Source organism: Clinocottus analis, unplaced genomic scaffold, assembly GCF_023055335.1.
Source record: "Clinocottus analis isolate CAN_PGR_092001 unplaced genomic scaffold, fCliAna1.0.p SCAF_7, whole genome shotgun sequence".
Lineage (NCBI taxonomy): Eukaryota > Metazoa > Chordata > Actinopteri > Perciformes > Cottidae > Clinocottus > Clinocottus analis.
Genome location: NW_027176229.1, coordinates 18,291,947 through 18,309,754, shown reverse-complemented (window position 1 = coordinate 18,309,754; position 17,808 = coordinate 18,291,947). Strand labels below are relative to the sequence as shown.

The 17,808-nt window shown below is 40.3% G+C and overlaps 1 protein-coding gene across 2 annotated transcripts in view; it reads right to left on the bottom strand.

Moving 5' to 3' along the window:
• frmd3 (FERM domain containing 3) overlaps positions 1 to 17,808 on the bottom strand; it is a 45,370-nt gene that overhangs the window by 19,403 nt on the left and 8,159 nt on the right. The window contains exons 2-8 of one of the 2 annotated variants that reach the window (XM_068605196.1): positions 12,024 to 12,128; positions 11,052 to 11,094; positions 7,810 to 7,891; positions 4,836 to 4,933; positions 3,099 to 3,222; positions 1,839 to 1,926; positions 267 to 355 (exon numbers count right to left, since the gene is read on the bottom strand). In XM_068605196.1, the coding sequence (XP_068461297.1) occupies positions 267 to 355; positions 1,839 to 1,926; positions 3,099 to 3,222; positions 4,836 to 4,933; positions 7,810 to 7,891; positions 11,052 to 11,094; positions 12,024 to 12,128 (629 nt within the window). The remainder of the gene's footprint in view (positions 1 to 266; positions 356 to 1,838; positions 1,927 to 3,098; positions 3,223 to 4,835; positions 4,934 to 7,809; positions 7,892 to 11,051; positions 11,095 to 12,023; positions 12,129 to 17,808) is intronic. The other variant, XM_068605197.1, reaches the window with a different exon arrangement.

Below are 17,808 nucleotides of genomic sequence, written 5' to 3'. Positions count from 1 at the left end.
TAACTTAAATAATTATATGAGACTAGTCATCCTATTAGTCATATAGACAGTAACTGATTTGTTCAGTGTGCAAGTGAACAAAGCTCTGCCATCCCAATTGAAGTCAAAGGCCATCTTTTTGAATTGCTCATATTAGTTATATACAGCTCAGTGATAATGAAATGGAACATAGACTGAAAGTGTGTTATAATGAGACTTCATAAAGGCTACACATCAAATTTCCGTGCTTACAGATGTATACTCAAGACTTCGGGACAAACATGTACCATTTGAGGAGGTGGATCCTCTTGTTTCCCTGGAAGACCACAAAACCTGTGGCTGTGAACCCGAGAAAGGCTGTGGAGCCTGTAAAATCCTGCAAACACACACACACACACACACACACACACACACACACATGTAAAGTGAGCAGCAGCCCACATTATGGGATACAGGCGGATTAACAGCAGGGAGGCAAGTGGGCTACCAACAATCTCTATGGTAATGACGACTCCACCGGTGACAACCATCAACCCCCTAATTTGCAGCAATTGGCATCAAGAACAAGGCACGGAAAATAACAAACAGGTTTGATATGGTGAGGCAAAATGAATCCAACGCCAACTCCCGTGTAAGAAAAGAGCACAATATGTCTCTGTCCCTCAGCCACGTCATTGTTTATCATCCGTATCTCTTTGTGTTCCAAACTGTTTCTCTGATTCTTGATCTCCACAGATCTGCATGTATGTGTGACGCAATAACAGCCATTTCCAGCATAACATATTAAAAACGTCCCCACTGGCGAGAGGCAAGCAGATAAAGGGGATCCTTTCCAAAAGACAGAATTTAAATATCTTGTTAATCTGCTCAGCATGCTTTGATACACATGTCCATGTGAGGGTGTCCCCATTTCACACTCTGACTGGGCGGAGAATGAGCAGAGAGGCCGAGAATAAACAGGTGCAAAATAATACTTTTCTTTCAAAGAGTCAGTCTGTTTCAACTGTCACAATATAAAAGAAACACAAAGAAAGAGAAGTACAAAGAGTCAATGTCACAGTAGAAAGCAAGGGGCACATTTCAGTGTCAAATGAACCACAGTGACATTGACCTGCTGAAGCCATGATGTTCTCAGCCCAATCAATAAGAATATTGATTCCTGAGGGATGGTTTCTGTGAAGACCATATTCATTTTTGTTTACCAAGACAATGTTTCCAAAGGGTTCAAATGTAAACCCGTGGCAGGCTTGGACTTTTCCTCCCTCATTTCACCTCTGTCTCCCCCATTATTACTCCTCTCTTGGTGACCTCTCAGGTTTGCTAAAAGGCTGCTTCCCTTAAAGTTAATTATGTGTTTAGTCCTCCATTTAAAATGGAAATTAAGGGCAAACAAGCAAAGGGTAAAGAGGACAAGTGACTATATGTATGTGTGTAATTGGCACAGTCACAATCTCCACTGAAGCCACAATTTGTATTTCTGCATGACTGCATGAACAATGCTGGTGAGTATTTACACCTGTAATGTAAATGAGATGGCTGCAAATGAAATGAACACTTTTAATCAATAATGATGCCAAAATTATATTTTGTTCGCTCTCAGCATAACAATAAAATCGGTAAACTTGACAGTGACAACAAAGTTTAACTTTGTACTGAAGACGTGACACAGCAGAGAAATAGGTGGACACATTAGGAGGAGGTCCTCAAGGCAGTGAGATATTTCATCAATGAAATGCAACAATGAGGCGTGGCAACAAATTGTGGCAACATACATAAAGAAAAGCACCATTTTGATCAGAGGAACCTTGTCAACATCAACAACACTAGGCCTCACAGCCAGCCTGCATCCACTAAGGTACCTTGCATGGGTGAGGGTCGACTCCATACGTCTCAAGGCTGTGACCCCTTTGGAGCATATTCAACTCAGCAAATGAAGCACACTGGCCCCTAGGAGAGAGGAGACAAGAGGAGGATATTGTTGTGGTATTCTGTGAAATACAATATAAAAACATTTGAGTTCTAAGTTGTTGTATTTGGCCCAGTTTTTGATCATCTGTCAACCTTTAGCAAAACCAGACTTATTTACATAACACGCGATGTTCAGTGGGAGCGTTAATGCTTCACTTGCTCTGGTGTCTAAGAGCTGGAAAGTCAAGAAACCGAGTGATGTATGATGGTAATCTTCCTGACACCGGACAAATAAATCAACATTCTAATTGTACACATACATTTACACTCAAGTGGAAAATCATTGAACAGACACAAGGCAACCCAGCCCATGAGTAAATCACCTGCAGTGTGTTTTTACAGCTCAGTGGTAATCTACATGCTCTTAATCCCATCTGTCAGAGGGCACTTTGCATCATCTGCCTCGGTGTGGTGGGAAATGAAGGATTTGTCTTTGATGTTTCAATAATCGCTGCGAGTGTGACGATCACAAACCCAACAACATCACTCATGAGCTGCAGCGGTGATACAAATAAGCACCCCGAGGCGGAGGGGTTTATGTATAAATTACTGTCATGTGATTTTATGATTTAGGAAGTTATACTGAGTACAGAGTAAGACTTTCAACATATTTTTAATCTTATTTACTTCCATCATTATATTCATGCAGCATTAGTCACCTGCTCTTTCAATTCTGTTTTATTCCATACCCAACTTATCTCCTTAAAGAAGGAGAAAACATGCCACAGTTTATGGATATTTATTGTGTCTGGGTTTTCAGGAGCCTCTCATCACACACATCCAGCTCATTTGACTTCATCCAGGTTAATTTGAATCAAAATGTAAATCCCCAAAATCCTGTGGTAGCCAGCAATGATTTTTAAAACTAAGCTGGAAATAAATAATTCATGCTTATTCCTCTGCTAATGAATCTAATCTTGTATTTACTTTCAACTGAACTAGATTCTGCATAAAATGCACCACAAATCTAGGTACCATAAAATGTTGTCTTTTGCCAGAATAACAGAAAGTGATGGAAAATTGTCTCCACGGCATGTTTTGACAGCACAGATTAGGGGAGTGAGCATCCACGCTGATAACAAGGGTACACCTTCAGACGGCAAACAAGCCCACCAGACACACACAAGATCATGCGCACACAGTTGTTTTACCTGAGCTCGTTCTTGTGTATTTCAATAATCTTCCTCTCCAGTTTGAGGGACTGTTTAGGGAACAGCTTGAAGTCTCTGATGTAGTCTGACGGGTGCTCCTCTGGGTCGTAGTCCCCGAGCTCAGCTGAAGACAGACGGGGATGTCAGTGTGACAATGGTGTAAAGTGTAGGTGTATATGTGCAATATCTATTTCAGAGGAACAATTCAACACTTACAATCAATATGAATTCAACACACATAAATATTTTAGATAACCTTATTAACCAAAACATTTTGTGAAGTACATTTATATTCTTCATGGTAAAGAGTGAGATCTCCACGAGAAATGTTAAGCTGGGGTCAGCAGTCGGTTAGTTTATCTTATCTTAGCTTAATTTATTTTAGCTTATTTTATTTTGCTTGGCTAAACAAAAAGACTGGAAACTGGAAAACACAGCATGGCAGTGTCTGAGGGTAACTAACTAAACACATTAACATAGTATATCTCGTTGTTTACTGCGTACAAAAGCTGAAGTGTAAATATTTTTCTAAACGCCGGACAATTTTGTGTTTAAAAGCAGTGGTTTGCCAAAGCCTCCTCTGGTTGTCTAGCAACTGCTTCGATACAGAAAATAGTCTTGCACATACGATGTGCAAGAACGTCATTGTTGGTCTTTATTTTTTGTACGGACACAAACAAAGATATGGTGTGAGATGTGAGAGTGGTATGGATCTTCTCATCTAAGTTTCCACCAGAAAGAGAATAAAAACTACTCCTTTAAAAATCTGATTTTACATATTTGTTTGGATCATGTGCTAGTGGCTCAAGCCCTGACAAAAGCTTAAAAAATATCATTATTTCCACAGGAGAAAATACTCATAAGCAGCTGAGATAACCCTGGTAGATAAATATGTCCCTTATTGAATCCAGTACAAAGCCTGGACTGACACTAATTTCTCTTTTAAATCCGTTCATAATTAGCAGTCACAATAAAGGTTAAATCTGAAACTTGCCTGGAGTTTAATTAAACAGTAATCCTCAACCTATTCTCCAGCTCTGTAATCAACACCCTGACAAGGTGGGACCTGCCCTCGTTAATCACAGCAGCCAATGATATGCTGCAGACACTCGCTGGTGGAGATAACTCAGCCAGTCACGCTCTGCTCTCTGGGGATATGAGCCAATCAGAGAGTGTTTGCACAGTTCAGAGATTTGTGTATCAGCCAGAGGGTTCATTTATATCACACAGCTCAGCTAATTCCACTCATAATCCACATTAAAGCAAGTGGCTCGTTATTAAACTGTATCTGCTAATTAACTGAAGAAGAAGAAAAATGTCGTATTCCTTTTCCAAGCGGGCCATCTACACATTGCTGTGTTTTTAAAAATGTCGGGTTACAACGTTAGTCTGATGACTCAAACTGTAGCCAGTTAAAGAGGCTGAGACCAGACACATGGAGCTTTTCTTTCAGACATAACCTAGTTAGATTAAGTGTTAAAGGGGCAGTTCACACCAAAATCTAAATTACATATTTTGTATTAATCTAGATTGTTTTGGAGTGTTAGACTTAAGGGCCAATCTAAACAAGGACACTAAAAAAATAGTGTACTGGAAAAAATAAAGAAAAAAATAAATATTTTGTGTAAAAACAAGACTTGAAATGATACACTTACACAGGATTAGCGGGTTACAATGTGATGGGCCCCAACCAGTAGCAGTATACATTCACTGTGAATACATTTAAACTGTCCTCACCCTGTATGATGCAGGCTCCAAGATATGCAGCTTCAGCAAAAGGACAAAGGAGGCGACCATGGTAGACGTCTCTCTTCAGCTGGAGGTACAGGAGATACCTGGACACACGAACACGGCACATGCAAGTTAAGGAGAAAAAAAACAACTGGCGATATCCCTTCACCTGAATGTGTTTTATATGTGTTAATTAAACAGAACGTGTATTTGGTCACAGCAAGGCAGTGCAGGACTTCATACATGTCATTGGTGTGCTGCTGACATGCTGCTCTGTCTCGTGTTACATGCTGTGGATACAGGTGCGTTACACCGCAGTCAACCGGCTCACTCCACTTTTTTTTCTAACTCACGCCGAAGAAAAGAAGCATGAAGGATGAGAAAAGCCTGCTTGTGTCGCTAAATAGTCGTATTCATAGAGTCGGTCTGTAGCCGCATGCAGGTTCTTCAATTTGGCCCCAGAACAGCGCAGCTATTTTCATTTCCACAAACTGCTTAGTTGTGTTTAATTTAATCCTCCTCTATTGTCAGCGATACCTCTTCTTTCTGTCGTCTCATCTTCTACTTCCTTCCCTGATCTCTCGTTTCGATCCTCGAGTTACAGTATCCTTCACACTCCTCTGGATTTATGGAACAAGTCCATCATCTATAACTCCTCTGTCAATTGATATGTGTGACTCATCTGTCGATTGTATGAAAATAATCATCTGTCATCATGGCTACATTCAATCTTCCAAACCTGTTCGTTTCTTTAATTTCAGCTCTTTTATAGTATGTCCCTGCAACCTTTGAATTTTTGTTGTTGTTGCAATCAATCTTTTTTCTGCCATCACTCCTGTCTCTATACACTGTGGTGTTATTATTACTCATTTCATCCACTGCATGAGGTTTAATTTGTGTAGCTCAGCAGTATTTTGATGTACTACATCCATGCAGTTCACCTTTACAAAACGAGAAGTATACATTGTGTGTTTGTTTTTTCAATCTTATTGCCAAACAAGAATTTATGACGTTTAATTCAAACCATCCATTAAATTCAAAGCTGACATTTCTTTTATCCACTTTCCACAATATAGTCAACAAATAAGAAGTGCATAGTCTCTGATTCAGCACTGATGACGTATCACCTAATGAAGCTTCAGTCGGAAGACCGTACTCTTGCAAGCCCGTTTCATATATCTTCCAATCGCTCAGTATTTACTTGCTGGCATCGTTCAAGGCCTCCAATCATGACACCCGCTGTGTAGATCAGCTGGTCTCCTTTATTCAATAAGCACAACGACACATTTACATCGTTAGCCTATCATCTTTCTGCTGTCTCGTTTAAATATGACCGTCTCTCTAGCTTCAGTTCATTCACGTTGCTCTTACGCAACCCCTCCACCTCACTATCTCCACCGAGTCTCCGCTGGTCCATCAGCTTCATCAACTCGTCATTCTATCGGCCTCATCATCACCACCAGGTGTGGACTTCACGGGGGGATTTCTCTTGTTGATGATTGGGCTCAATTACAAATGTCCCTGTAGAGTCCAAGAACCAAGGACTCTGAGACTTTATCATCACATACCATCTGTTAACAATAAACAATGATCCATTCGTTGTTTGACTAGTCTCTTCTGATGGAAATATGGATGTGATCAAAAAGAAAGCTGGGCTGTTCTTTTTTCATCTAGAGGGGGGAAAGTTGAAGAGGAAAATGGTTTCAAATAACATTCTGGAAACTGGAGCACATGCACAAACATTAGCATAATCGTCTTGGGGATTTTAATGATGGGTAAAGAAATCCCTCCCCAAAAAGCTTGATATTGAGAACTTCCTTGGATGTCATCACTGACTGCAGCTCTTCTGAACATAACAGAAACTGAAAGACAACTCAAGGAAGAAGTTAGTTGAGAAACAGAACGAAAGGGATTTTATTGACATTGATGATGCACAAAAACAGCTTAAAGTTATTAAAGTTGAAGACCGGGAGTTATGTCAATATGAGAGGAGAGATGTGGAGAGACACCCGAGGGAGCAGAGTGGGCTGTGACAACTGGGAGGAAGAAGGAGGACAGAGAGAGACCAACAGGAGGGAGGAGACACCTTAGGGATGAAAAAGAGTGATCTGGAAGTGAGAAAGATGGAAATCATAGATGGATGGAGGAAGGGAAGAGAGCCAGTGAGACAGGACCGCTCAGATAGAACGAAGAACTCGAAAAACAGACCCTGCTGAGTAAGCATCTCTCTTATTCTGCCCGGGAGAAGGTATGTGTGTATGTGTGTGTGTGTGTGTGTGTGTGTGTGTGTGTGTGTGTGTGTGTGTGTGTGTGTGTGTGTGTGCGTGTGTGTGTGTGTGTGTGTGCGAGAGGATATGGGTCATTATAAAGTTTGTTTGAACTATACAAGTTACAGTAACTACAAAACAAGTGTGTTTTTTCATATTCCAAAAACATGCAGATGCATTTATGCACTTAATAAAATGAATGAATGCATCTGCGGTGCAATGTATCATAAAGGAGGCCACTACCAACAGAAGGTGTAATTGCACACAAGAAAACAACTTTGTTGGATGCATGAAAATGAGAAATAAAAAAAATGGAGCCCTGAAATTTGCTGACAAGGGCAAAACTTGAATATTATGTGTCGGGGGTCTTACATTTTCTTCATGTCAACAAAACATTACTGCATTTCAAAAGACTAAATGAATATCTGCTGGCTGTCAATAACATACATGTTATTTATTTCAACAGGCTTGGTGTTAGAAACCCAACCAAAGGTCTCTGAGACATTCAACCAATATCTGGGATCATTTATCACCATATGTCTCCTAAACTACTGTACCATCAAGCTATAGAAATGAAGCTAATATGCATATACATGTAATGAAGCGGCTCTTAAAAAAGACAATGTGAGGTTATTTTTTCTTTTTCTTTTTTAACACTTTCTCCACATCTGCCTTCATCACTCATAAACCATCCATTGTGTGTTAGTTCTTACTTGGTGAGCTCCTCCTTGATTTTCATTGGCTCGTGGGGATAAAACTTGACCCGGAAACACATCGTGTACGGCTGCTGAGCTGCTGAAAACAAGAGAAGACCGTTGAGAAGAGAGAAGAAATTGGCAAAAAAGAAAGTTTAAAGGAGCGGGTGGAACCAGAAATTAGTTTGAGAAAGCAGAAGAGAAAGATGAGCGAAATGAGACAAGAAAAGTAGATGTCTTCAACGAGGAGAGGAAAAAGGAGAGAAGAGAGATAAATGAATGAGTGCAAGACAGAAGCGCAGCAGAGCAATAAGGATTATGTAAAAGGAGACAAAAAAGAAATCAGGGTATGCCTCTAATACTGATTAATCATTTGATAATTACAGTAATTAGTCATCACACACACACACACACACACACACACACACACACACACACACACACACACACACACGTGCCTCACTTGAGCTGGGTTCTGTTTCTTTTCCTTTGATCTGAATTCTGATTTTATTTCTGACTCTGACACGATGTAAGTGTGTGTGTGTGTGTGCGTGTGCGTGTGTGTGTGTGTGTGTATGTGTGTGTGTGTGTGTGTGTGTGTGTGTGTGTGTGAAGTTGCAGCTGGAGACAATTTGAAGTTTGAATGATATTTTAATAGACATTGTAACACACACACACATTTCAAAATGACAGGCAGATGTCATCAAGGCCGGGTACAGCAGTGTAATATTAGGATGGGAAGTTCATCATGACATCATTCATGACACAATGTCATGAATGATGCAAAACGTCCATGCCAAACGTTATGTTGTGGGCTGTTAAACTGGTGTTCATGCCACGTCTTGTAACTTAATGACTAATGTTTGGCAATGCAATTCAATTGTCTACAAATGACTTGCAACACATCTATGTGTGACGAACACTTCACGCTTAAACATCAACCAGAAACTAAGCCAGAAAGGCAAAGAACAAAAAAGGAAATGGCAGAAGAGGAAAAAAGGCATCTAACGTGCCCTCACCACTCTGCCTTTAATGACAGGATCCTCTGCGGTATTATCTAGCTACGAAAAACAGCACACATCTACATTATACATGCTGAGCAAAATGAAAGACGCAATCCTCCCACCCGTGCTCAAAGTATTTGAGCTGCTTTTTGCCGGAGCTTAAGGGACCAAGATGCTTTAAAAAAAAAACATGAGAGAAAGAAAAAAAAAACATTCAGGGGAAAGTGAATTGGCACAATATAGTATGCAGACGCACAACGTGACACATATGTATGCAAGCTGAGACGCAGAAAGAGAAAATAAATCACAAGTCATGCATCCTAATTTGAGAGTAAATGCTGTCACAGGGAGAAACGATGTGTCACGACTCAGATCTATTCAACACTCATCCTCCATCCCTCTCGCTTATCTCTTTTTCCTTCTTCACCCTCTCTCATCTCCAACTGTCTCTCAAATCTTCTCTTTTCTCTCACTTTTCCTCCCTAATCTGACTCCTTTCTTTAGCTACATTATCCATCACTGTCTCCTCTCTCTACCCCTCTGAATTAACCCACACATGTCCTCTTTATCACTTGTTTCTCTCTTCCTCCATCTCCTCAACCCTCCCATCCCATCCCACCCCCGGCACGCACATTTTCTGATGAAGCAGAGCACGCAGTTAACAGCTCCTTTATTAATTTATAGCAGGACAGAAAGAACAGGACCGTCATTTAAAGGGTGGGCTAAATTCAGATAACTCCATTAGAAGGACAAGACCATTTTTCTAGAATAGATTGAAATGAAAAAAATATGAAATAAGAGGCTGAGGACACCGAGGTACACTGGGTTCAAAATAAAAAGTTCCTAAATATGTTAGGGAACAAAGGTACATATAGCTTCTCTTGTTCCTTCAGCTACTACTGCTCATATCCAGGAAGGTAAGAAAAAACATTTGCTTCAAGAAATAAAGAGACTACAGCTTTGGTAGTTCTGCCAGCGTGCCAGTGTGACAGCCGTTTCATTACTTGAGTCAAAGTCATTGGTGGAAAAAGAAAAGATCTTTCACGTGTACATGGTGTAAAAATATAAGCATTCAAAATCTAGACCAGACTCATCATCCATCGAGATGGAGCATGCATCTTTTGTTGTTGTGTAGCTGTCTGATTATACATTTCACATACTCTGCATGCTTTTGTGTTGTGTGCTTATGTTTTTAGTGTCTAATGATGCAGCATAATCTTGCCTTTAGTCCATTCTATTTTAACGTAGTTAACCCCTCATTTTATATGCTTTGTGCGTGTTGAATTTGTGAGCCTCTGTGTTGCATGTCTTGCTCTTTAATCAACTTCTAATCACAGTTAGATGATTGACATTTTCTTATTGATATGTTGCACAGCATAATAAGATGGGTCTTATCTAATATGAGTCCTATCAGAGGCAAACATCCAGAGGGAAAGAAAAACAAAACGCAAGAAAGTTGTGAGCAGTGGAAAACCGTGAGTTTATCCCTGGAAAAGCTTTTAGTTTTGCTTTTGTCAGCGTGTACATGTCAACCCAAATTAACTGACACAATGTACGTGAGGGAGAAGCTAGAAGATGCCAGGCCCGGCTCCCACCACCTACCTAAAATAAACACCACTGGAGAAGAATCCAATTTACCGCGGCTCAGATAGCAGGATCCTTCCACTGGCGATGGTCGACAAAATTCTGTACGCTCCGAGTCACTGTTTGTAGCTGGTATAGACTCATGGAGTCCAAACATTTCTCTGCCTTCTGGCTTGTTCTCTCCTGCAATGTCTTTGTATTTCACTTGGTCTGTTAGTTTATTTCCAAATGGGCCACTTGTCCCTCTGGCAGTGTGTTGTGTCACTCTGTTTGTCTGCCTGTGGTGTGGATCTGTCACTACTGATGGTGAGTAATGGTGTGAGCAATTTGTCCTGGGGGCAAAGTCAGCGATAAAACCACATACAAGTACATTTCCTAAATGCTATTTGCACATTACAACAAACAAATAACACTTTAATTTTTTTAATTTTTTTATCACACTAAAAATGAATGTCCCCATTCAATAGGGTACGCGTTGATATCGCATCTGATGTTTAGTTTTATAATTGTTTGAATATCCAGTGGCTTTAACACTCTTGTGTGCACGCTGCCATGACCCTGTATGTGTCAGAGTCCCTGTGGTATTGTCTGTTTGTCGTGTTCATTGTTGTGTACAGTCACACTGATGCAGAACACACAGGAAAACCCAAAGGGAGCAGAAGTGACACTTACACTTCATCTGCCTCACCACGGGCTTGTTGGGCTCCAGCCAGTGCTGAGAGAGAGAGAGAGAGAGAGAGAGAGAGAGAGAGAGAGAGAGAGAGAGAGAGAGAGAGAGAGAGAGAGAGAGAGAGAGAGAAATTTAAATGTAAATTGAACATTTGAAGGATAGCGACTTTTTTTACCCTCCATCCATTTGGCATTTTCTCCAAACCTCCAAATCTATTACAACATAAAATGATTAAAACAACTGCACCCATGCAAGAAGAGGAACAAACTTTGCGAACGCCTTTATTCTGTTATAAGGTTGTCTTTACTGCACAGCTTGAGGCCGCCTGAGCTTCTGCTACGACGAACCGTCTGGTCTCGTCTGTGTGTGGGCTGTTTGTTATTATTTGTCGCTTGAACTTGCAATATAATGTACTGACTGCCTCCTGATTTATGTCCAACAACCCCACTTTGGCTGGTGGAGAAGTGTCCCGTTAGTGGATGTCATCATTAGCACCTTTATGTTTTATCTTCTCCCATGATTTTGTGCGAACGTGTGATTATTTTTGATGTGGAAAAATGTGTATATCAAGGTGTTGATAAGATAAAATTGTGCTTCAGAGGCTTCAAAACTGCATTCAGGGTTAGTACAATATATGTTTATTTTGATATTTATTATCACTGCAATGTATTTAGAAAAATATATGCAAAAAAACTTGAAAAAAGCTTGAAAGTAAAAGATTGCATTACTATTTCTTGCCTCAAGATATTATTATGAGAATGTTCCAGTGTCAAGAGTAAATGTATCAACACATTATAATAATTTACTGTGAAAATTACTTTCATGTACTTAAATTGTTGACTTTTGGACTGTTGGAGGACAAAACAAGCAAATTAAAAACGTCACTCCGGGCTTTTTTTTAATCCACATTTGATAGACTTAACAACAATAACATGACTTTGGTTGTTCTGCAAGTGTACGTGTGTGATATTTACCCTCTGTTTTTCGGGGTCCACATATCGAATACCAAAGTAGTCTTTCTCAAGCAGGTTGTAGTGGTTACACACATGGTCAAGCAGGAACTGGCCTTTGGTGTCTCTCTGTAAAGACATAAAACACACAAATCCTATTGAACATTTTTTATTTTATTTTTTATATATACTTCTGCTACTTCCATCCATGCTGATTCTTGCATCCCATAAACCCCACAACTGCATCACGGTGCCATAACAAACAAGTACATGTAGTTTGATCAAGGTGACACATACATGTCAATAACTTGTAGGTGTCTTGGCAACATTTCCTGAGGGTCATATTCCAGACACCGCCTCCTAACGTGTTGGTAAACGAACTCCATGAGCAGATCATGAACACAGAGAGATCAATAATTACTCTGCATTTATTACCAGCCCCATAGTCAATATTTAATCATCACATGCAGACACACTTCGTCATTCTATATGCATCACATATCCCCTCAAGACTTGTGTGTGTGTGTGCGTGTGTGTGTGTGTGTGTGTGTGTGTGTGTGTGTGTGTATGTGTGTGTGTGTGTGTGTGTGTGTGTGTCCTATCTCTAACCTGCTGATGGAGGTGGATTCAATGCTCAGTTAAGCAGGACTGATTGAGTAAGTTGTAAATCCTCTGTGTGCCCTTGTTTTGATTTATTCACCACTGGAGACACATACAAGGATGCACACAAGCACACACACACAACACAACTGGGTATTTGGCCACAACTTGTATACTACCAATCAGCACTAATGTTAGGGTGCCATAAAATCATGACTCGTCGCCAAAGCAACTGATCACTTCTTTTACGTGCTTAACTGTACTCACAAAGAGTAATCATAGCTGGTGTGTCCCAGACACACTTTAAACAGCAGGAACAACCTGGCCTGATTGACTTTATTGACTGTGAAACACTGTTTTGACACACTTCAAAATTTACACTAACTGTTTTCTGTCGGCCGCTGCTTTAGACTGCTTTGAAACTGCTTTGAAACTTGCATTTTTGTACTTTCCATCAGTGGGTTACTTCTATACAAGCCTGATTTCATAGAGGTCTATGGGAAAAGGACCCTACTTAAACATTGTAAAATGGACAACAAAGCAGGCTTCAGGACGCTGCTCACTTGTGATTGACAGGTCGCGTACCACGGCAATCGGGTTGCCCGTCTTTCCGTCTTACATGTTTAACCCGTTTTCAGTTTATGAAAGTTAAAGTTAACCTCTTTGAGCGCCTAAAAATGTTTTGTTCAGCACTTGATCCATCCTTTTACGTCATTTCTGGATGCAAAAGAAAAAGAATGGACGACAGCTAAAAACCAAGATGGTGGAAGCCAAAATGCTAAACTCGAGGCTTCAAAACAACACTCAACAAATCAATTGGTGACTTCATGGTGACTACACCCACTTAATGCTTTATATAATAGTGTATGATTTTCTGTTGACAGCGTCTCAGTCTTCTTTGAATGAAATGTTTTTAGAATCAGGCGGAAACTTGTGCGACATCCCGGGCTAAGAGGCATTAGCTTTCTTCGGTAATTCTATGTGCAGACATTTGCATCTGATGCGCATCATAGGGTGAGTTATTGACGGCGGCTGACTGTGCAGTTGAACGATCATAGCAGAACGACACTTTTAGCATTCCCACCCGGCAGGCAGTTCATCAACCTAAAGGCTTGAACCTCAGTAACAAGCCAACTCAGTTAAGCATATACATTAAAAGAGCACTTTGTCCAGTTATAACAACATCCCAGCGTGAACAGAAATACATCTTAGTCTCAAGTTAATTGGCAATTGGAATTTCTTTCACTCACATTTTGCCTTCAGCCATTCAGGCTCTCTTTGGTTTAAGTTTCTCCATTCCTTTTCCTGACATCTCATTAATCTGAACTTTAAGATATCTATCTGACACCCGCTGCCTTTATTTAACCAGCAGCAGAGATTAAACTTGTCCTTTTCTATCTTCATGGGCTGATTCATGAAGATGCTTCAAGTCACTCGAGCTAATTGTCAAATAGTTGCCGAGCTCAATGGATATTGTTCTTTACTCATAATTGATCCTCCTTAATGATATGCACACTGAGGTTGTGCCTTTACTCATTCAGTGCTTCTCTTCTCCAAAGAATATCCTGCTACTCTTGGAACCAACTGGTTTTCTTCTGTGTAGAAGAAAAATGACCTTGTTCAGCCACCTCAGTCATCTTACACAAACATGAAATCCATGCACATGTTGTGCTTGGTAAACACGTTTCCTGTGCACAACACCAGCATCAACACAGCAGCTTTATGTTACACACCAATCCAAGCAGGACAAACATAATTTCAGTAAATGTAAAATTTTAGGTCAATGCAAGAAACAATGAATAAGAATTAAAAATAGAACAAGTAAACTGTACACAATACACAGAAGGAGTTCATATATAGGTTAACCACACAGACACGCTACACAGCACACATTATCATATTAATATTTAATTGAACACCATCTCCAGTTGTTCTGCAGTCTACTGCCGGCTGCCAGACACAAACAGAATAGCATAGTTACTATATAGTAACCCATTAATTAGCATTCTGTTACATTTATGCGATTACCTTTTTAGTATCTTTTATATATATATATATATATATATATATATATATATATATAATTCCATTGTTGCTCCGTTACTTTGATAATCTGGGTCAACTTGTTCCGGCTGGCATGACTGAATGTGTGAATGGAGGCTTGATAGCGGATCAGATATCGGATCAGTCTCTTGTCGTGTCAACTAGCTCGGGGCTAGTAAACACAACAACTCCCTGGAAGTTGTCTTATTGTAATGTCTTGTTAGTTGGTAAGCTAACGTTATTTAACCTACGTTCAGGAGTCTAGTTTTGCTCAGACAGAAAGAGTGCACGTCTTCAGAGGACTGAGGCTAAATTCAAGCCTATTTGGTGATGCTCCTTCCAAAATGTAGACGGTCTGCTTCTAAATCATAATGAAAACACATAAAAATAACATGAACATGCATGTGTGGAGGAATTAAAACTGTTCCCAATGGTACAACACTGACAAGTAATACAACTCATCAAATCTGTAATGAACAAAGTCATGTCATTTCTTCATCTGCGTGTAATGAGTGATTGATTAGTTGCCCAACACTGTATTCAAAAACACCAACAGCCCACCGAGGTGGATGTCCCATGTGACCTTTGTTACATCACCACAGGAACAATCAGCTGTCAGTGATCTCAGAGACACCGAGTCTCCATTGGCTGGCTCAGGTTTACTGTTATATCACTGGGATGCAAGTAAGCTGTAAATTAGCTGCGATCGTCCGTGCTTCTATGCAGCCCTGCCTGCCGTGTGTGTGTGTGTGTGTGTGTGTGTGTGTGGTGGGGGGTGAGGGGAAGGGGTGAGGGAGTGGGGGGGCGAGTGTTTGTCTGTCTACATCTTTTTTGGATTTTCGGCTGATCCATGACAACAGTGTTACTAAGCTGTTAAATCAGAAGAGCAAACTGACAGACACACACACACACACACACACACACACACACAAACATACACCGAGGGAGGAGAAAAACAGCACAAGCAGAATGAAAACAGTCACGCTGCAAGCTGTTTCTGGCCAGATCATCAAACGACACCTTTCGTCTGTCTGGTTCTCAGGGCAGACGCTCGTAGAGAGAACGGAGGCGGACTGATGCCAAGAGAGAAGACCAGACAGAGAGGGAGCCAGCGCCAAACACACCGAGGCGATAGAGGAGAAGCCCGGTAAAAACAGAGCTAAAAAAGGAGTGAATAAAAGAGAGATTGGAAGATTGACTAAGGAGAGTGAGGCAGGAAGGAAGAGAGATATAAAGAGTCTATGTCATGTCCAACAAGGGCTGAATACATATTTTATATATCCAAAGGCTGGGCATTAAAAATGTACTTGGTCATCCTGTCTCTACATGATCTCACCTAATGACAGCAAAGTGCTCCTCTCACTGCCTCGCTTGAACACACAGACACATACACACACTTTAAATAGAGCCTCGACGAAGAGTGTATTCAGTTTAGCAGGAGCAAAGTGCACTTTGACGTGTATGTTCAAGTGTGTCTATCTATCCTTGGCATTTTTTTTTTCCACATAAAGCAACCAGATGCAGACCAAGCAAAGAAAAGCTGAAAGGGGGAAAAAAAAATAGGAGACCATCAGCAGATTGAATATAAAAAAACAACAACATAGAATTAATTATTTATTCCTGCATCTCTGTAAATTCACAAATAACATCTGGCAAACCTTCTGACTTCAACTAACTTTTGACCTCGACAGTGTGCAGTGCCATACTGCTTTTTCTCTAAAAGGCATATGTCTTTAACACTGAACAACCGGAAAGTCGTTTGACAACACTTAACCCTGTTTTTAAGGTATTTTCCAGCAGAAACACGTGTTTTTGTCCACTGGGAGGGGAAACAGAACATCACTAAGTTGATATGGTGAACTTGTTATAGCAAACAATTGCTTATTTACATTCATAAGTCAAGCCAAAGACATTTTCATTCATGTGGAGTCGTGGATGAAATCCAATGTTCATTCTCTCAACCAGCTACTATGGAAATGTCTGACTCTGTATTGCTCAATGCTCCATCACGTTCACTTGCTACCTCCTTGCTGTTTGGTGCTGAACAGGTCGTGTACAATGAGGCTGTAGAGCATTTTCAATGAAAACTGCTGCGCATGAAAACACCTATAAGAAGCTTGTTTTGAACAAGACAAGAAACGCAAAATAAAAGAAGATTATTCTGAACAAAAATAAAGCATCATGTAAAATAATAATGGTAAATAAAGAATACTGACAATAAAAATCTTGGTTCAGGTACATACATATTCATTTTTTGGATTTGGAAGATTAAAGCGTTTGGACTTTGGAGATGGGTTCAAATACTTGTCTTTTTGTTCAACTTCACAGACGAGTCTCAGAGGTTTAGAGTAAATAACTTGAAAACTGTGATACATGATGTTCAGCAACTGTCTTAATCGAACCAACATAGACTGATATGTAAAATCACTAAAATGCAATTACCAAATAAAATAATACATGTTGTATATTATGTGTTTCTATCAGTGTTATTCTATATTATTAAGTACAATGTGGTTTGTCATAACAACAACATGTTCTGTCTAAACTTGTGACTTTGACCACTACAAGTCAAGCACTAGGACCCTGGGTGCCCTGTCCCAGTTAAACACTGCTTGTTGTTTAATTAATATGCACACCAGCTCAATTATGACTGGTCCTTATCGTCTTATTTCATGACACTGCATACCTAATCGTCTGAGCTGAAACGCTGTAAGGGGAAAGAGCGTTAAATTTCTGCAATCCCTGCATGAGGAAACCAACACACGCTTCAATCTGCACGCACAGGGAGGGAAGGAAGGGAGGAAATCATAAAGAGAGTAGAGGGACTGTTACAAACAATGAAATGCCCCTCTTCACCTTCACACACATCATTTTAAAAGTGTAGTGGCTGCCGAAAGACAAATGCTTCTCTAATTTGTGTCTTTTTTTCTCTGTTGTCACTGCAGCCACTCTTCAGGGAAAGAGAGAAATAAGACGCTAGTGGACCAATTTGCAGATTTATTTGCCAATTAGGATGAGTGTAAGCAGGCTTTTGTGCATGTGTGACAACGACATTGTCCTCCTATAATTAACAGTGCCAATATTTTCTAAAGCCGGCTCCTATTTACCACCCAAAACTCAACCCCCAAGCGCGCTAATGAATGGATCGATCAGCGGCTTGACCAGG